The sequence below is a fragment of the Amaranthus tricolor genome, chromosome 5 (genome assembly GCF_026212465.1).
Source record: "Amaranthus tricolor cultivar Red isolate AtriRed21 chromosome 5, ASM2621246v1, whole genome shotgun sequence".
Classification (NCBI taxonomy): Eukaryota; Viridiplantae; Streptophyta; class Magnoliopsida; order Caryophyllales; family Amaranthaceae; genus Amaranthus; species Amaranthus tricolor.
The window spans coordinates 28687900-28708392 of NC_080051.1; the positions used below are offsets into that span (position 1 = coordinate 28687900).

General features: G+C 32.6%; 2 protein-coding genes across 4 annotated transcripts; both read left to right on the forward strand.

The window, feature by feature from the left end:
* Nucleotides 1–1013: 1013 nt before the first annotated feature.
* Nucleotides 1014–4896, forward strand: LOC130812524 (29 kDa ribonucleoprotein A, chloroplastic-like). Its single transcript, XM_057678018.1, has 4 exons — nt 1014–1550; nt 1671–1772; nt 2826–3125; nt 4431–4896. The coding sequence occupies exons 1-4, from the start codon at nt 1194–1196 to the stop codon at nt 4491–4493; spliced, it is 822 nt and encodes a 273-aa protein (XP_057534001.1). The 5' UTR covers nt 1014–1193; the 3' UTR covers nt 4494–4896.
* A 1631-nt stretch (nt 4897–6527) lies between these two features.
* Nucleotides 6528–19574, forward strand: LOC130812525 (exosome complex component RRP41-like). Of its 3 annotated transcripts, XM_057678020.1 has the most exons (10): nt 6741–6878; nt 7235–7489; nt 7865–8062; nt 9337–9415; nt 10494–10596; nt 10703–10823; nt 11784–11872; nt 16926–17075; nt 17749–17875; nt 19255–19574. In XM_057678020.1, exons 3-9 carry the CDS (start codon nt 7966–7968, stop codon nt 17836–17838), a joined length of 729 nt encoding a protein of 242 aa, XP_057534003.1. In that variant the 5' UTR covers nt 6741–6878; nt 7235–7489; nt 7865–7965; the 3' UTR covers nt 17839–17875; nt 19255–19574. The 3 variants fall into 3 exon arrangements, 2 of the variants coding, with proteins under 2 accessions (XP_057534002.1, XP_057534003.1); XR_009042066.1 differs by lacking the exons at nt 7235–7489; nt 7865–8062 and having other exon boundaries at nt 6528–6878; nt 17749–18672; XM_057678019.1 differs by lacking the exons at nt 7235–7489; nt 7865–8062 and having other exon boundaries at nt 6528–6878.
* The last annotated feature ends 919 nt before the right edge of the window (nt 19575–20493 follow it).

Consider the following 20493-nt stretch of genomic DNA (forward strand, 5'->3'; position numbering starts at 1 on the left):
ATTTGCCATTGGTATTTGATTGTGAGTGGTTGGAGCCTTGGAGATTAATTGTTAGTTTTTTAATTGGTTTCTTTGAATAGTTGAAAGTATTTTTCTGAATTCTTATTGTTTTGGATTTTACGCTAGTTGAAAAAGTCATTTAGGTATGTCGAATAGTTGTTTATTAGAAATAAGAGAATCAATAAGTCAAAGTCAATGAAAAAACAATGCAAAATAATTTTTCATTTTGACACCCTAATATAAGCTAAGTGTAAGCTAAAAAGTATAAGCTAAAAGTACAAGCTAAGTATAAGCACCCTAATATCTCTTTTTCCCGTGAAAATTGCTAAAAGTATAAGCTAAGTGTTTTGTATGTTATGAGCTAAAAAGTGTGCATTATAAGAAAATGAAAGATATGTTTAGAAGAGATTTAAAAATAAATTAAATATTTGAAAACTAAAAAAAAATTTAAGTCATTGTCCAAAACTGAATCATAGCAAATTTTGTGGATTGAACCAAAAAGAAAATTGTTGCAATCCTATAGCACGCTAAGAGTAGTGTTCTTTGTTATCAAAGGGTTTAACACAAATATTAACATTGAAGTTTAAAGAAAAATCGAAAATAACTTATATAAAATAAAGACGAAGCAGTAGAATTCTTGCAAATAATAATTGACTAAACGTTAATTCTTTTATTAAGATTCTACATAAACATGTTTTTTTTATATAGATTGATGAGAAATTATAGTCAAAGTTTGATACTAATATTCATAAATTCTATTTGAGAAGAACATATAAAAACGGATGGAATATATTTTAGAGAACCCCAATCATGATAAATTATTCACTTACTAAACATTATTTAGGAGTATTGCAATTCGAAAATGAGAGTGACAAATATATGTATACGCTATATTTTTACACTTACACATCGAATATTTTTTTAAGAAGAGTTAACTAAATAAACATCAAACCCATATCTTTATATGTTAATAGTGTTATACTACAACTTAAACAAGATCCATTGTATTCAAAATATCATGGAAAAATATCTATATTCCAAGTTTCAAGTTGCTTGATTTGTGAGGATAAATATCTTACAGAATTACAGATAACTCGCAGCTGCTTTGAAAACCTTATCGCTCATTTCCCTCTTCGTCTCCCTCTTTGCAATTAGTGGCAGCCTTATCTTTGCTTTTCCATTTTCAGATAACCATGGCTTCTACATCCTTTATTGCTTCCCTTACACCTAAAACTCTTACCCTCTCTAAACCTCCATCATCTTCTTTTCCTTTCTTCTCCTTATTCTCTTCTTCACCATCCATAATTGCACCCAATTCCATCGCATTTCCCTCTTTCAAACGATATGAATCACTTTCTGCTCGTTTTGTGCAAAATGTCGCCGTTTCATCTGAGTTTGAACAAGAAGAGGATGTATTGAGTGAAGAAGAACAACAACAGCCTCAGTTTTCTCCTGACCTTAAGCTCTTTGTGGGTAATCTTCCCTTTAATGTTGACAGTGCTGAACTTGCTGATCTTTTTGGGTCTGCTGGTACTGTTGAAATGGTCGAGGTAATAAATTTTGTGATCGTTTATCAGTACCCATTTTTGATTTTGGGTATTTCCAAGAATTTATCATTTTTGGCTGTTGGGTAATTCTCCTAAGCAAATACTTTTATTGGGTTTGTACAGGTTATATATGATAAATTAACTGGAAGAAGCAGAGGGTTTGGATTTGTGACTATGTCCACAGTTGAGGATGTAGAAGCAGCTGCCCAACAATTCAATGGCTATGTAAATTCTTTTACTTTTTGAACTTGAATTTTCTGATATTGTGTGCACCAAGTGAAAGATACATTTGTTGTAACATAAATTTACATCTTTTGGTTGAGTATGTAAGATATACCGGGGCTAAAACCATATGCTTAGACCTTTTGGTTGAGTTTGTTTAGAAGTTAATTTGACGAAATGTCACAGGTTTAAATCTAATGTTTAATAAGGACAGATTTGGATAAGGTTATACTAGGTCTACTAAACTTGGTTTAGTTGAGAAGTTTATCTGTTCAACATAAAATTTAGATAATATGTGGATTGCTTGCCCCTTTGTGATTGAATTTGTAGGTGTTTTGGTTCCCCTCTAAATGATTATTTTCCTTAATCTAAAGTAAGTTCACATAATTTGATGTTTAATGTAAGCCCCATTTATGGGGAGGATCTGTGTCGCATCCACACTTTTAGCCTAAAGGGATCTTGTGTGAGAGGCGTTGTTAAGAGTATATAACATATTCTGGGGTCTCAACCATCAGCTTAAGCTTTTGGTTGAATTGGTTCCTCGACACTTTTAAGATTAGATTACTAACTGTTACTAATGTGAAGCAATTGGAGAGAGTTTAAAAAAGGTTTAGAAATGTACTTGCATGTGTTCTCAAGGGTAGTCTTTTCAAGTAGGGAAGTTAAAACAGTAAGAAGATTGTCTGCAATTGTGTAAATTGTAAATTTTGCTTATCTTTGTGGATGAAAATGCTAGATTATTGAGTATGGCTCATAGTCATTCAGATATTTGTACCTCCCTATTAATGTAAAGAAGAACGCGTTGGAAACAATACCTATGTAATGATGAGTGTGCACTTCTGTTCCCCGCTTTTTATACCATGATAAGTTGCCGTAGCAATGTAAGGGGCGTTGTGGCCTTCAAAGGGAAAAAGTGCACTGTTACAGCTTTGTGCAAGTGTTGTGTCAATTGGAAACACTATTGCTGTTTCTTACTTCAATCTTTTCACTAGTCATAATGGATAGCTTACAACCTTCCCTGCTTTATTCACCTAAAGAATGTTATAATGATTGTAGGAACTTGAGGGGAGATCCTTAAGGGTAAATGCAGGACCTCCCCCACCAAAAAGAGATGATTTTTCTCCCAGAGTTGGTAGAGGCGGACCGAGTTTTCAAAGCGCCAACAAGGTTCATGTTGGCAATCTTTCATGGAAAGTTGATGATGCTGCCCTTAAGACCCTGTTTAGTGAAATGGGAGATGTATTAGAAGCAAAGGTGATTTATGACAGGGATAGTGGTCGTTCCAAAGGGTTTGGATTCGTAACTTACAGTTCTACCGATGAGGTCAACAATGCAATTGAATCCTTGGATGGTGTGGTAAGTTACATCTTTTAATATCCTTCGGTTTGATTTCACGCTGAAGAATATATCATTGTGGTTTCTAGTGCTTTTGAGTGTGGAGTTGCATAATATTATCGTAACAATTGTTAACAAAACCCTGGTAGTAATGTTATGCAATTATTTGGTTGAGGCGTCAGCATATGTTTTATACTCTAACGGAAACATTATCTCGTCTCTTTCATCCTTGGTTAGGGGATTGCTTATGGTATAAATTAAATGCTTGCTTACATTATATACTTAAGGTATATAATGATAGTGAGGTAAATACTAAAAAAACAATTTCATTATAAAAAAAAAAATGTTGATCACTTTTTCTTATTGAAGGTTTGAATATCATTCAGCTTCTTTTGGCTGACATAATTATGGAGTATTGAGACTAAATTCTTTGTTGTTTAACTTGGGTATGGAGTCGAGATAAATGAAGTTCCTGCTGTTCTTAGTGTTCTGTTTGGCAAATGGTGGTTGTTGGAGTTGTTAGCTAGTTTGACCATTGAGATGTTTGCTTAAAAATAATTATTAGTTCTTAGTTGTTTATTAGAAAAAAATTGGATAAAAAACCAAAAGTCAATGAAAAATTTAATCCTAGTAGCTTTTGGGTATTGGCTAAAAAGTCGGGTTTTCAGTCTGCTTAAACCATTTATTAAACATTTTTTTTTGTATGTTTGATCAAAAAGTCAAAAGTCAATAGAAAACTATTTACCAAACACACCCTTAGATTTTTGCTACAATCTACTAGCTTATAGAAGTATGAATAATACAAAACTAAAAGGATATTCTATATGGTAAGCACTAACTATGGCAAAAGGTGAGTGGTAGTAATTCTTAAAATTTTTTTCCACAAAATAGCACTCAACTCTTGAAAAATTAATTACAGTAATATTATGGAGGTAAAAACGCTTAATTTTTGTTTAGTTTTGGTAAAAGTCATAAATGCCCCTAAAAAAAACCAAATGTAAAGCCCAATTTAACGGAAACATAACTCTAGTTAATTTTCCAAGAGTCGAGTGCTATTTTATGAAAAAAATTTGGAACTTTTTAGGGGCATTTATGACTTTTACCAAAACTTAACAGAAATTAAACGTTTTTACCTCCATAATGTTACTGTAGTTAATTTTCCAAGAGTTGGGTGCTATTTTGTGGAAAAAATTTTAAGAATTACTACCACTCGCCTTTTGCAATAGTTGGTGCTTACCATATAAAATATCTCAAACTATAAACTATAATGCTTAGTTATTAGTTTCTCCTTCGTTCGATTGATGAATCCCATGGTTGCATATGCAGGATCTAAATGGGAGATCTATCCGTGTGTCTGCTGCAGAGTCGAGACCAAGGCGCCAATTTTAAGAGGAACTCAAGGCTGAACTTTTCTCTAGGAAGATTGCTAGTTAATTGTTGCAGATGAATCCAACTAGTAGCACAGAATAACAAAGTAAACTGTGCTTTGATTTGGTGAATTTTGTGCATTAGGTGCCCGAAAACTACTTAGTTATTATAGTCCTCGCGTAGAGAAGTTCTGAATATGCTCCGGATGTTTTTATCCTTTTTGTTTGGATTATGTATTTTCGATGCATTATGCAGTCTAGGTTGGATGCTTAATTTAACTCTTTCATATTGGGCTGCCTTCATTAGATTGTTTCTCTACTTGTGAGGATGAATGGCACTAATTCATGATGCAGCACTCTGATGTAAAGAATGGTTTTGTGGCCTTGTGGGTAAATTAATGATGTAAGAAAAATGTTTTTTGTTCCATTAAGTGTCAAATTGAATGCTTCTATGAACTTTTTTACTTAATGTACAACCCGGAGGTAAGATTGGAGAACCCTATCGCAGTGGAAAGGGAAACTAATTCCTCGTACACGTCTTGAAAACGAAACTCTTTGTTAAGAGCGAAAAAAAGCTTTCAACCACGATCATTTTGAATTGGCATATTGTTGATTAAAGAGTCATCTACTTTTATTAGAATGTTAACTTAGGAAATGTTTGCAAAATTGTAAAGTGCTAGTCATCCCTTGTCTTTTAAGAAAGATATGGTATACAAGTAAATGTGCTTTTATCATATTTTCAGATGAAATACACTTATAAATTCAAAAAAACTCGTGTTTTTAAGAAATTTTGTATGGTTAATTATAATACTTAAAAAAAAATTTAAAATCTACATAGTGAATTATTGTGAATTTTATATGATTAATTATGCTTCATAAATACTCTTAATTTTTAGCTCTTTATACATATTTCTTGGGGCTAAAAATACCATTTTACCTTTTTAGTTCTATTTGGTTTCTTATCGGATATACTCATGTACATAGTTCTCCCAAAACTTAACATGAATGCATAATGCATATTTTGTTTTTATGTTTTGAAAATTGATTGTTTTCCTTGAATTTGAAATATTTAGCTCAGAATGTCATTGAAATTAACGATTTTAATATTTAGAATAAATAGGTTAGTACTTAGCATGCTAGTATAGTTCAACATCTTTTTGTCAAGACAATTTAATTTAATTTGCAACTATACATGAGAAATTCGTTTTAAAGTCTAAGATATTTAATGCGTTTACATCCAAAAATAAATATAAAGTAAAAAATCATCCATAAAAATTTATATTTATACGCCACTTTTATAATATAAGAGAAAATAAGTAAAAACTCCTAATGTTTATCTCTTGAATTTTCCCAAAATATTGTAATTTAGAAAAATAATTCTCACTTTATATCAAAGGGAAAAATAATTTCCTATCTATCGTCCACATAGGACTGGTGAGAAAAATTTTTTTTTGCCTTTCTTTTGCTAGAAGCGCCACTCAAAACAGCAGTTTTGGTGTAACATCTAATATAAAACGCTACCTCACTTGGCGTTTTATTTAAAACAATACTTTTAAAAAAAATTACAATATTACTAAACCGTCACACTGGCGGTTTGGTGTTTTCATTAGTTGGTTATGAAAACATTTAGTATACTTATTTTTGCTTCGTGTAATAATTTTGAGATTTACCTCATCTCAAAAAAGTTAAATTAGTGCGTAAGTATTATTCCTTCATAAAAATTCCAAAGCTTTAGTTGTTAGCACTTAAGTTGTTAAGTTGTGAGGTTATGGGATCAAAACTTGTGCTCTATATTTTTAGATTTTTCTTGCTTTTTTTAATAAAATAAAGCAAACCGCTATCGTAAAATTACCAAATATGGCGGTTTGCTCTGAATATTTTTTTCTTTTGAAAAATCTGTCTGACGTGGACGGTAGATAGAAAATTATTTTTAACTTTGACATGTGAAAATTATTTTCCTAAATTACAATATTTTGGGAAAAGAATCATATCTCTTTTGTTTATTTATTTATTTTACATTATATCTCTGTATTATAATTATCTTTAAATAACAAAATTTAATGTATTAGGACATCATAGGAAAACAGCACCGACTTAGAATTTAAACCTAAAACTCTCCGGGTCACCGCCACTTTTTCATAGCAGAGTTCGGAAGCCGCGAAGAACGCCACCGGCCACCGAGCAAATAACGGCAGAGAACGAAAACAAAATCAAGGCTGATTGGAGTAACCATTAGTGATTTTCACTACTGAATCAAGTACAAGTACCCAGAAGATGTCAACTAAACCAGGAACAACTCCAACATACTCCCCTTCTACCCAAAAGAAGAAACCTCAAAACGCCACTTTCAATTCCTCTAATGGAGTCCGTTCCGATGGCCGTGGTTTTTACCAGTGTAGACCTGCCTGTATGTTCCCTTCTCATTCCTCTTTTTTACCCTTTTAAGTCTCCATTTTCTTCTGCATTTTCTGATGTTTGTGGGTTATTGATTTTAATTTACGTCTACTTTCTTGCCTTTGGTGGTTTATTGTTTTCGTTTTTGGAAGATGGGTTGTTTTTATCTTGCTAATACTGGATGCTCCATGCGTGTTTTGATTTTTTCTTGGTCATATTGGTTCTGGGTTGCTTTTTGCTCTTGGAATCCATATGTGGGTATTGCAGTTTGGTGTTTTGGTTGATATGAGCGATACCCTTTTTTTAACGCTACGTTTATAAAGTGGAACATGATTCATGAATGATGTGTGTCTTTACATCCTTGTCTAGTTTGAGTACTGTCGTGGTGTTCAATGTATCAAGCCTTGACAAATCACATGCCCAACAGTTGGATGTTCTTGTATCAGGCGCGTTTGCCCATGTCTGAGTAACACAGTTTGAATGGAAAGTTCAGTTTGTGGGTGCAGTGGTTGAACAAATTTGCCTCAATGTTCGGCATTTGGTAGGCAATGACTTAGGCTAATCATAATGGACTATCTGTGGCTTAGGGAGGTGAAGGACTCTCACTGAACTGTTTTCAAGAAGGTACCGATCACTGTATATTTTTTCCCTGTACACCTTGTTAGAGTACATGCATTGGTGTTCTCTCAGCTCCATAGGGATAGAATGCAAGAAAGAGGGGGAGAGAAAGAGAGAAAGAGAGAAATATGTCATACTGATGGCAGGTAAGTCTGCCGATCAAATCTTGCAGTTCAAGTAGCCTTTGCCTTGTCCAGGAAGTAGTTTGTTTGATTTCTTGAAAATCTATCATTTTTGTTCTTCCCATACTCTCGTTCTTTCTTTTAATTTCCCATAGAGCACAGTGGTTTCTATTAGGAATGAATTAAATTAGGAACTTTTCAATTATTATGGACTGAAAGATTATCTAAAAATCGATGGTCACCAGCTGATTCATTGTAGGGAAGAAGAGTAAATGCATGTTCAGCCACTTTTTTGTTGACATTGGAGACAGATAATCGATGGTCACCAGCTGATTCATTGTAGGGAAGAAGAGTAAATGCATGTTCAGCCACTTTTTTGTTGACATTGGAGACAGATTCTGTAATTTCGTTGTACTAAAGCTCAATGTCTCTTCGACCGTTCTATGTTCAATACCGTGTATATTTCTTTTCAATCTTAGTGATCAAAGCTTTATTTAACCTGAATGCAAGAGTATTTAATATTGACCAACAGAATACTGAAAGCCATTTCTCTATGTATTTATGTTTCGCTATTGATAGTATAAGATTCATCTTGCATTTACCAACTTTATTGCATCATTACAGGCAAAAACTCAGTATATTTTGACATCGAAAGTAGATGATTTTAGCGAACTAGTTTGCTATTTCTGGTAGCTTTTCGAGCAATTTTCTCTGTCTAGTGTCAATAGCTTATTGCTGGACCTTGTGGTTCTAAATTCTAAAATGATCGTAGCCTGTCGTAACTTTGAAATGCATTGTTACTTGCTTCCTGCCTTGACATTGGCTAAGCTAAACTAAGAGATTCCAAAGTCGAGACATTCATGGTAGTATTATCGATACTTTCTTCCTTTATTTAAGCTTCATGGTTGATAAGAAGAATAAAAGAGTGAAAATAGGCACTTAAGTTTTGTGAAGTGTTTCCCTTGATCTGAAGTCCATAATAAAGCCTGGATAAGATCTTCACTCTTCCTTACCTTAAGGACTTGGTTGCCTCTTTTGATGGGCCTCTTTGACTTGATACCTTTTAAAGTAAGGATGAAATTCTTGCTGATTTCAACTTGATATCTTTGTTATTTACTCTGGTAGATTTGTCAGATTCATCTCTGCTTTATTCTCCTTTCGTCCCTGCTGGTTCTTTTTGATCTTTTGCATTCTATATCTCTACACTTGTGCGCTTACTTTTTCGTAAGGGTAAACTTTTGTTGATCATCTAATACTCGTGTATATTACTCGCCGGAAATCATCCCCAATGAAATTAGTGTATGATAGCGCCATTTATTAGATAGTTGTGTCTTATTATTGAATTGTTCAAGAGGTCTATGTGATTCCTTGTTTTATGTGATTTAGTTTGACCTTTGTTGATCACAATTCATCTAGTGAGCTTATGTAGAATTGGCTGAAACCAAAACTCACCTTTGACCTAGCATCTCTGAGGAGTTTCCCACCTTGGGGAAGGGGTTTGCACCTTTGTTTGTGCAAGTACATAGGCTTAATGACAAAAGCATGGTATGCATTTCTGCTACCCAGCAATGAATAAATAGTACAGAATACAGAATATGAAATTTAGTCAAGTCTATCATATAGTAGTCGGGGTGACTAATTGAATCCGCTGAGGAACATACATTTTCTTGTATTGACCTGATTATGTGATCACATTATTATTTATTCATTATTCTCTTTCTTTCTTTGCAGACTTGAAAACTGGTGTCGTTAGTGCTGCTGCTGGTTCTGCATGTGCTGAATTTGGCAACACCAAGGTTATCGTGTCTGTGTGAGTACATCACTTTCTGGAAAAAGACTACATTTTCTTTCTGAATTATGATTTATGCCTTGCATTTGGTTAGGAATCCTCAAATTTTAGTTCCATTTATTTGGTCAAGTGTACTGTATGTTATTCTTACCTGTTGCTTATCCCAACATTCATGACTTTTATGTAACCTAATGGCTTCACTGCATGTAAATGATGAGTCATGATATAATGGAATCCCTAATTGCTTCATCCTTGGTCAAGGGTTCTTACTCCAAGAAAGACGCCATTTTTTTTTATAGAAACTAGTAAGAGAAATAAATGGGTTCTTTTGGATCTTTTGGGGGATTGGCTGTCTGCCAAGCTTCAGCTAGAAGTCAACAGCAGGTTGGAGTTTGGGTGATTATGATGCTAGCTTGACTCAAACTTGAGGTAGCAGTTAGTAGGAATCACAATTTATTTTTTTGGGGGGAACTTGGAAGTCATAAGCAAGCTCATACACATATTTTTTTCTTCCATTATTTTGAAAGCCCATCTAGCAAAGTTGCAACACACTTTTTCCAAGGAGCATAGTAAGAAGGTAGAGATAGTTGAGATAAATAGTAAGAAGGAGCATAGCAAAGTTGCAACACACTTTCTATAATTTGTGCAGTTTGGCCGAGATAAATAGTTTCAGCATCTGGCCTATTCTAAGAGGGATCATAGTAAGAAGGTAGAGATAGTTGAGATGCATAATCTAAGGTGGCTGTGTGAGCATACTATAAGAGACAATTCAAAAGTGGATATAAGAGATCTTTGAGTAGCAAAATTAAGGATAGGAGAACAGAAAATGTTGGTTTGGGCATATACAATAACACTCACTAGATTGGCAAGTGGAATTCTGGAGATATTTTAAGAAGAGGGAGTACAAAAGATAACTTCGATTATTATTTCATTTGATTAATATAGTATGTATTATCTGTATTTTTAACATTAAATAAATGTCTTTCAAATGTATACCTTTGCAACATACAGCATAAGCATTCAATTATTATTCATTTTCCTTTTTCAAATAATTTTTTTCAAAATGTCCTTTTAAGAAAACACATTTTTCTCGCTTCAGATTTGGACCGAGAGAAAGTAAGAAGGCAATGATGTACAGTAATGTTGGCCGACTAAATTGCAGTGTCAGCTATACACCTTTTGCTACCCATGTTCGTGGACAGGTAAAGATTAACTTGAACTTTAAATGGATGGTGTATTTCCGTTAATATTCTTTTTGATGCTCATGACGAGCTCTCTTGTTATTTATTAATATAAACTATTCTTCAGGTTTCTGAACACAAAGAGTTTTCTTCAGTGCTTCACAAAGCTTTGGAGGGTGCAATAATATTGGAATCCTTTCCCAAGACAACAGTTGATGTTTTTGCGTTAGTTACGGAATCTGGTGGAAGTAAGTATTTAAATAATATTTTTCCTGTGGAATATCAGGCTCCTTTCAAAAAGCAAATGTTTTTGTCCTACACAGTAAGTTGGTGATTGAGAATGATTCTAGAAATTGAGATCTTCTCAGCTTATGCTTTCATGTATTTGCTATGCTTGGTCTTGTTTTCTGTATCGGCTCCTCCGTAGAAGACTAGAAATAAAGTGTATATTTTTAAAATCATGCAACCTACTTTAAAGAACTGTCACATTTTTGAAGAGGAACAAAGCAAGTAACACATTTTTAAAAACAATATTAGCATTGTATACCATGACTAGATTTCTCAAGATAATACCTTTTTAGCAATGATGGCCAGAAGACTCAGGAGGATGCAAAGATTTTAAATCATGTTAATGTGCTGAATCCTTATTAGTTATAGGGTTGGTTTAATGAGGCGGTTTGATTTCACGGGATGAATTTGACTTTCCAATTTGGTTTGACTCTTTATGAACCGTTTGTGCGGTTGAGTCAAGAATCAGACGGTTGGTTTAAATAGGCTTGTTCGAACTCAATTGTGAAACTTGATCCCTACATGCTCAAACCATCCATTGGGCGTTAGAGTGTTTTCTTGGATAAGAAAAAGAAACTGAATCCCCAACATTATCTTCTGATTATCTGTAAACTAGCCGTGTGCCCCATCACCTCCCCCTGCTCACCATCTTACTATTGTCTCCCTGGTTTTCTTGGTAAGACGATCATCCTTCCACTGCTATGCTACTTTGCTACCTGAGCATGGAAGAGTCTCCTTGCCCTTACTATCTGAACCGTTTCATCTGTGGATCTAATCTACCAATAACTTGCGATGTATACATGCCTGAAAATAGAACTGTTGTATGACGTGCCAGATGTTGGTCTCTTGGCAAAATATGTAGTGTCATTAAAATGGATTCCCTTCTTTCTCTTTTTTGATTCTGTATTTCATTTCGGCAGGCGAACTTCCTGTCATTGTATCATGTGCGAGTCTTGCTCTAGCTGATGCAGGGATCTTGATGTATGATTTGGTTGCAGCAGTCTCTCTGGTATGCATCTCTGTCTTTGTTTTTTCTCGCTGACTAACCTTTTGAATTGTAAAGACTAGCATCGCTTTCAAGTCATAACCAGCTCTTGTAATCTGAGCGTCATTTTGGTTTATTGAGACGAAATCTACGCGAACATCATAACTCAGGCTTATGAGTATTGATCACTGCAACTATACAATTTTTTAACTTAGAATCTTGAGAATGCCTCATACCAAAATGAAACTTACTAGAGTTTTAGGTACTGAATATTATCCACCAGAACAAGTTCCTGTATTCCGAAAACCACCTACAGAAATGTCTTCTCATCCAGAATTCTGTATCGAAGTCTTTTTAAACTTTGTTTGGATTTCTAAGAGATGATTTATTTCAAAGTGTGCCTCGAGCCCTTTTTGAATTGGTAGTCTTGTGGACGAGATGTCTTTGATCATTTCAGCACTGAAATATATAAAAATTTCTCAAGTGTTAGGATATGTCATGGTGGAAAATCCCTATAGTAATTTGAATAGAAAGAATTTCGGCTATACTGTTGTTTATCTTAGTCTCAACTCTCGAGCTGCTCTCACATCTTACAATGGATTTGTCTATGAATTTGACTAGGATAGTTGTTGAGCGTATTGTCATGGTCTCTTGGACACGCTTTCTTCTTTATTGCTACATGACTAGGTGTGTCATCTATGGTCTGTCTCAATGTCACATGATTCATTGTACGAATTCGGATTCGCGATTTGCTAGTTGACATATATGTTCGTTCGCGTAGATTGTTTGATTCGATTTTTAGTTGCATGATTCATGCATTTTATTTGTTCAGAGTTTTTCATATTATTTTATTTAAAATATCAAACATTTTATTACAATCAACATTTTATAATTTTTAACTAAATAAAATTCAAAATTTTTACAATTGAATATGTACAATAATAATGAGACAATAATAATAAATAGGAGGGGAAAAGTACTTTCACTTTTTTTAACAACTTCAATTTGAGAATTGTGTATGATATAAGTTATGCATGGTATACTAAGAGTTTTACTACTTTTCTTCACTTTTTTTCACATTTATTTAGAAAGTACTTCTACTCTTTTTCCCTTTACTCTTCTTCTACAGTAAATTACTTCAGCTACTTCTAATCTTTTTCCCTTCCTTAGTAATCAACTCTTTCTTCTTCCTACCTGAAACGATGGACTTCCCCCTCAAGTAGCTGAAACTTAAAAAAGGCCTTTAATGGTGAAATTTTAATCTTGAAATCATATGTAGTCTCAAAATCTTCTATTTTGATTCATCATGTAAGACTTTTGTTCTTTTATGTTTCAATTTCTTCTTCTTATTGTTCTCTTTTCTCATTTTTTATAGGGAAATTTGCAAAGAAACACCTTTTAAAACCCCTTTTTTGTAAAGAAACACCTTTTATAATTTTTTTTTGTAAAAAAACACCTTTTAAGAGACTTTTTTAAAAAAAAACACCTTAAATCAGTTTCCGGTGACTTTTGTCAAAGTCAACGCCGGAAAGTTGACAAAAGTCACCGGAAACTGATTTAAGGTGTTTTTTTTTTAAAAAAGTCTCTTAAAAGATGTTTTTTTACAAAAAAAATTATAAAAAGTGTTTCTTTACAAAAAAATTAAAAAAATTATTATTTTTTTATTTTGTTTTTATTATTATTATTATTATTATTATTATTATTATTATTATTGTTAATTTTTGTAAAAATTTAAAAATTTTTTTTTTATATAATAATAAAAATAAAATTTTTTTAAAAAAATAATATTAATAATAAAAATAAAAATAAAAATTAAAACAAAAATTTTAAAAATAGTTAAAAAAAATAATAATAATAAAAAAAATAAAAAGTATAAAAAATATAAAATAACAATAATAATAATTAAAAATAATAATAATAATAATAAAATTAAAAATAAATATAAAATTTAAAAAATATTTTTTTTAAAAAAAAAGAATAATAATATTTATTATTATTATTATTATTATTATTATTATTCTTTTTTTTAAAAAAAAAATTTTAATTTTATTTTTATTTTTAATTTTATTATTATTATTGTTATTTTATATTTTTTTATACTTTTTATTTTTTTTATTATTATTAATTTTTTAAAAATTTTTTTTAACTTTTTTAAAAATTTTTGTTTTATTTTTATTTTTATTTTTATTATTAATATTATTTTTTGAAAAAAAATTTTATTTTTATTATTATATAAAAATAATTTTTTTTTTTAATAATAATAATAATAATAATAATGATAATAATAACAAAAAAAAAATAATAATTTTTTTAAAATTTTTTTTTATTATTTAAAAGAAACACCTTTTAAAACCCCTTTTTTGTAAAGAAACACCTTTTATAATTTTTTTGTAAAAAAACACCTTTTAAGAGACTTTTTTTTAAAAAAAAAAACTCCTTAAATCAGTTTCCGGTGACTTTTGTCAACTTTCCGTCGTTGACTGGCATAGTCAACGCCGGAAAGTTGACAAAAGTCACCGGAAACTGGTTTAAGGTGTTTTTTTTTAAAAAAAGTCTCTTAAAAGGTGTTTTTTACAAAAAAAATTATAAAAGGTGTTTCTTTACAAAAAAGGGGTTTTAAAAGGTGTTTCTTTGCAAATTTTCCTTTTTTATACAATATCTTTTTGAAGAGCAAAGCCTAGAACATTCAGCAACGTCTTCATGCTATACTCTTCTCAGTTAAGGTAGCCGAAAACCGATTCGCTCCCATCAGCGATTCATCCGGCGAACGAACCCCGATTTGGGCCGGGTGAACCGAATCGTGATTCGCGGGTGAAACCACAGAACCATGTGACACTGGTCTCTCTTTCTCTTATTTACCTTGGTTTGCTTAGAGTATAACCAATGGAGAAGTGATTTATGTGACCAGGTTGCGGTGTAAGGTGGATAAGAGAAGGTTCATTTGTCGTTGGTGGGTTATATGATTCTTATATATACGTGTCTTTTTTAATTTACTTTTGTAGTTGTTTTCGTTTAAAAACTTATTGGACTACATAAAAAAGGCTTATTAAAGCACATGCACTTTTTATTTTATGTGAAGTTGCAAATAATGTTTGCTACCGAGGGTTAATCCGAAACAACCTTTGATCCTAGTCCCTACAAGCCCCACCTAGGTTGGATCTACATGATGGCGTTGGGGGTAATAAAATGTTGTTTATAAATTGGTGACTTGGTGTAACTTTGACCCTAGAGAGCTTTCATCCATTTTGCGGTATGTGCTTGTAACTTGTAAGAGCAATTTACTTCCCCCTTTTTTTTGATTTTTATATTTTTGTATAGAGTGTCCCGTAGGTACTTGTTTGAAGTTCATTCCCCTTTGAACATAATGATGCCTAATTTTTATACTTGCCCCATGGTATGTGTAGGAGCCAATCATTCTCCAATATTTGATCTTTTTTCCTGGTTACCACACACTTTGTCGATTTATGTATGGCTCACTCTGCTTATTGTGGCTTCGGGCTTTAAAGCTTCTTAGCCATCTTAGCAACACTTTACATAGTCGTATATCATTAACTCGGCATTTACTTTGATTATATTGAAGCTTTGTTTTGTGTTTTTGCAATATGATACTATCATTGTATCTGTGGGCTGTAATTAAGATGAGGAGCTTGATATGTTAACTAAACTAACTAGTAGACAGCTGTGATCACCATAAGAAACGTCCTATTCTCTAGAGTCAAGACTTTACCGAGTTATTGTAAAGAAGTTATCAGCTAGAAGGGAAAATCAATCAGAGCAATTATGTTGTGGTTAGACGTTAGAAGTTTTTCAAGTGTAAGATTTTAAGAGGGGTAGGGAGATTAAGGCATACATAGTTTGAGCGTAATCTTTATTCTGTTGTAAGGTTGTTCCAACTTCCAACTACTGACCACTCAAATTCTCTGGGCTGCAATTACAATCAACTTTGAACATTCCTCTTCTCTCTTCTCTTTCCCATATTCAATTCTTCAACCTCTTAACTTCTCTTCCTCTTTTGTTTCTTACCTATTTCCCTCTTACAATATTTTAATACATCACAGCAGCATTATGTAAAATAAAATAACATGGTCTTATGTCAATAAAATTAAGCACAAGCCTGTGTTATATCCAAATATCTTCCATTTGTGAATAATGTGATCTAACAACTAATAAGGCATTATTTGCACTTGAATACATCCATTATTCTTTCTTTGACTTTTGCTTTTGCAAATGGACATTTTTTACCGTCAACATATTTAATTCTGTACAACAACATTCCATCAACCTAATGCTATTAAGTATCTCCTACCTAAACAAGTTTTGATGGTTAATTGGTTCATACAACATTACCCTTGCATACAATATCTCCATACAACGTGGTTCCGGTTGACAGATGAAAGCAAACATCATATTTAATCTCACATAAATAAGATGGAATGAGCCATTTTTCTAGTCTTTTATAAACTTCAAAACCAAAAAACTATAAATCTTTGGCTCTAATAATCTAAGTTTGAATTTTGAAGGCTTTGACCTGAGCTAGTACTTCTCGAAATCGACAATTCCACGGAGCTGAATGTCAATGAAAATTCAACCCTGTTCAACCCGACTTAAACAATTGGGTGCCCTTTATGATATTGGGTATTGGAATGCTGTTGCTAACAGAATGTGTGCAGTTTGAGAAGTTTTTTGGTAGTGTACTAATTGGATGCTCTTTATATGTTTGGTATTCAGACAATTCCCTCACAACCCTTCTTAGTTAGGTGCAGTTTTACACAGATGTGAGACCCAGAATTGGTATTTGCGTATTTATGATCATTTGTTTGGTTGTATGACTATTCTTTTGTATTCAATAGTAATTCTGATTCCCCAAAGAGGGGTATGATTGGAAATGAATCAGATTCTTCAATATTTCGCTCTTTACTATTTTCCACCTTGCCAATTTTAGGGTGTCTTTGATTAGATTTGCTGTTTGTGTAAGTTGTGAAGGAGCCTTGTATGTTGTGTACAATCTGCAGCAAATAAACTTTACCAGTGATTTAGACTGCTATTTTTATCTAACAATATATTCTTTCTTTTGTAGTCTTCTCTTGGGAACAATCTCATCATTGATCCTCTTCTAGAAGAGGAACGCAATGAAGATGGAAGCTTGATGCTTACCTATATGCCTTCTCGGTCAGAGGTTACGCAGTTGACTATTACTGGAGAATGGACAGCCCCCAAAATGCACGAGGTATAACCGTCCATTTTCTCCTCTATATTGGATGTATTTCCTGCCCATCTGTGTAAGTATAACACCGTTATCAGTTTTTGCATGTGACAATAGTGATAGTTTTGAATCGAAGTCACAAATTAGACTGTGCTAATTTTTTGATGTGAAGTAGTTGACATTCAATTCATTGTAGATAAGAGTCTGATGCAAATCACTTCTCTATTACACGCAAGTATAATGGTGGTGCTCATGTGAAGTAGAGGTGTTCAGAACAGACCCGATGATCCGAAATTCACCCGACTTCATAACTGAACTCGATTTGACCCGATTTCAAACCAACCCGAAACACCTAACCCGATGACCCAAATGAAGACCTCTAATGTGAAGTGTGAACCCTCATACAGGAGTCTTTTCAGATTTTATTCATGAACCGTTGAGCGAATAGCTCTTTGCAAACTGAACTTTGACATTCCTAATCGACTTGGTGAGATTACAAGGCAAGTCGAAACATTATATTGAACATTGTGCTGTTGTGTCGACTCTGCTACAATTACGTGTTTCTGTTTCTATTGCTTACGTGTTAAAACTGCCTACGCGTTTCTCGAGGATGAATTGATTGCTTAACGTGTATCCTACTCTGCTAGTTTGACAAATATTTTCTTACCTTGCCCTACTAATTGATACATTAAAACAGGGAATGGAGCTCTGCCTGGATGCTAGCAGGAAGCTTGCTGAAATCATGAGATTGTGCCTGAAGGAAGCGGATTCTCTTTCAAATGAGTAATTTGGTCGATTTGGTTTTCAAGAAAGGAAAAAAACACGTAAGAAACTACCGTCTTTTTCTTGATGTTTCTGCTACCTTATGTGAAAATAGTAGCTAATTTAATGGTTTATCCCCAATTTTCCCCCCAGATGTCATGACCTACTCTACAATTTCATCCCATTGTAAATACCTTACTATTATTTATTGTTTTTATATTGAATCTGTAACTGCAAAAGAATTTAAAGTATTGAATCTTCAACAAAGTTGGTACTCCACGGAATGATTGCTGTTTCTTTTGATTGGGTGAGGTTGTGCATATCCGACATCCAAACTCCTCCCATATGACAATAGGATAATATAATGTTGGTGCCTGGTGGTCGGGGGATTGACAAAGAGATAACAGCAAAACAACTTAAGAGTGCTTGTACATAAGAGGCCTAAATATCTCATCAAGAAGCCCAACTTGACTTTGGTATTGTTTGGGGTAACGCAGTTGGGCATTGATATTTGTTGAGCAACTTTTTTATGAAATTATCTAACGGTGGGCTATTATAAAATCATATCCAAATAAAGATAATGTAGCAAACTTTAGGAAACGAATTTAAATATCATATGTAGTAAAATGAGTTTTTGTTTTTGAATACGGGTTTCCTTTTTACCGCTTATAAGATGAATTAAAATTTTCTTTTTTTTTTTGGTAATAGGAGATTGTATTTACTTTTTAATAAAAAAAGTAAAAAGAAAAAAAAAGCAACATAGGAAAAACAAGAAAAACCAAATGAAGAGGGATAGAAGGATTGCACGGATGTAGTTGTGGGTGGACATCCTTCTTTTGCGTGACTCGGATCTCTCAAAGTCAGTCCCCAAATTTGATGTGTTTGGTCTTCTCTCCCTCCTCATTTGTCTTTTCATCTTGCATTGGGATTACAATTTTTACAACTATTTCTATGCCATTGCCATTGGAGTCATTTTTAAGCAAACTTCTTTTTTTTTTTTTTTTTTTTCTATTTTATTATTTCTAGGACTCTTTTATAGAAGTACTTCACATTTATTCCTTTCGCTTTGAAGGTTACATTTAAAATATTTTATACATTTAGAGATAAATTATGTATCATTTATGGATATTTAAATTTAAAATATATTCATGTTCCTTCTCATTAAATGTGTCTCGATATATAGAATTTATATATATTTTTTATAAATATAATATATACTCTAGATAGGAAAAGTTGGAGACGTTAGATTTGCATTCTAGATTATTAATAATTTCTTTAGTTGCCTTTCTACTCTGATGTCTAATTGCCTCTTATTCGCCCTTTTTTGTCCTTTTTTTTACCCAGCAAGTCTATTATATTGTCTCACCCCTTGTTTTGGCTACTGTTGTTTCGTTGTTTTGCTCTTGTGAGAATAATGTCAATCACATTTCTCTTTATGCAGGGTTCTCACCTTTTGGGGGTTAAATTGGCTGCTTTCTTCTGGCACTCCCACTCAAGGAAGTATGGACATGGATTGTCCGTCACCTAAACCCTGTTTTCGAGCGAGATATGAAATTGTTGATAATGATGATGAAAATATACACTCTAACCTCATAGCAAACATAACAAATTAGGCGCTGAAAACAAGTGAAAAATAGTAAACATCAAAACAATGCTGCTTTGTAGTTTGTAAGTTGGAAATTGGAATCATCTGTCTCTTCCTTTTTTTTCCTTGTATCTCATAATCCCCCCAAAACGTGTACTTTGGTAAATTAAGCAACACTACAATAGTTTCATTTACTCCTTTCATTTGATTCTACAATGAAAACTTTTAGTTAAAGAGAAACAAATGAAAACTTTTTTTTAAAAAAAATTTCTTTTAAGAATTTAAAATATTGAATTATGAAACCAAATTAATTATATATGATAGCTTTAAATTGAAGATGAACCAGGTAAAAACGGTCAAAACATGGGGAAGAAAGGAACATTAAACAGCTCGATCTTCAAAACGCCGCAAAATGCTGAACCTGTTTTCTTACAATGACGTCACCCACACGTGAATTCATAATTGTTGAATACTCCATGTGGGCCATGGGGTCTCAAACTCTCACGTGTGGCTGATTTTTTATTTTTCTGTAGTTAATTAATTATTTCATTAATAATGTTATTATTTAGTAGATGTTATGAGTTAGTGATGCTGTTTTACACAAATTTCAACCATAAAATAATAAAAAATGAATGGGGCCCGGCTTCCTTTGCTTTCATAACTATCCTTGACCTTGTGTTTGGAGCTGCTCCTTATAAAAATTAAAATGTTGCAATCCCGATAACTTAATTAATACCATAATTATGTGCCTCTTCTTCATTAATACTCTTCTGATACTACTATTATCACTTCCCTATTTTTGTGCTCACTTTTTAGTGCCTATTCATTATACCTATTAACACGCTTTCTCATCTAATTATTGAAAGCAAAATAATTTTATTTTACATATGAAAGCAAAATAAAAATAATTTTATTTTACACTTTACTTTTCACTATTATTCCTTCTGTTAGTCTCTTGAGTTATATCGGATAAAATAGTATGAAGTTAAATATTTTTTTATTCAGTCATCCCAACTAATTCAATAATTTTTCATCAACCTATTACTTTTTTTCTCTTCCTTCTTAACATAAAAGATAAAAATTTAATTTAACAAA

Coding starts and splice junctions, on each gene's coding strand:
- LOC130812524 (XM_057678018.1), top strand. CDS start 1,194: ATGGCTTCTACATCCTTTATTGCTTCCCTTACACCTAAAACTCTTACC. Junction 1,551..1,670: donor GTACTGTTGAAATGGTCGAG/GTAATAAATTTT, acceptor GGGTTTGTACAG/GTTATATATGATAAATTAAC. Junction 1,773..2,825: donor CCCAACAATTCAATGGCTAT/GTAAATTCTTTT, acceptor TAATGATTGTAG/GAACTTGAGGGGAGATCCTT.
- LOC130812525 (XM_057678019.1), top strand. CDS start 6,746: ATGTCAACTAAACCAGGAACAACTCCAACATACTCCCCTTCTACCCAA. Junction 10,597..10,702: donor CTACCCATGTTCGTGGACAG/GTAAAGATTAAC, acceptor ACTATTCTTCAG/GTTTCTGAACACAAAGAGTT. Junction 10,824..11,783: donor AGTTACGGAATCTGGTGGAA/GTAAGTATTTAA, acceptor TCATTTCGGCAG/GCGAACTTCCTGTCATTGTA.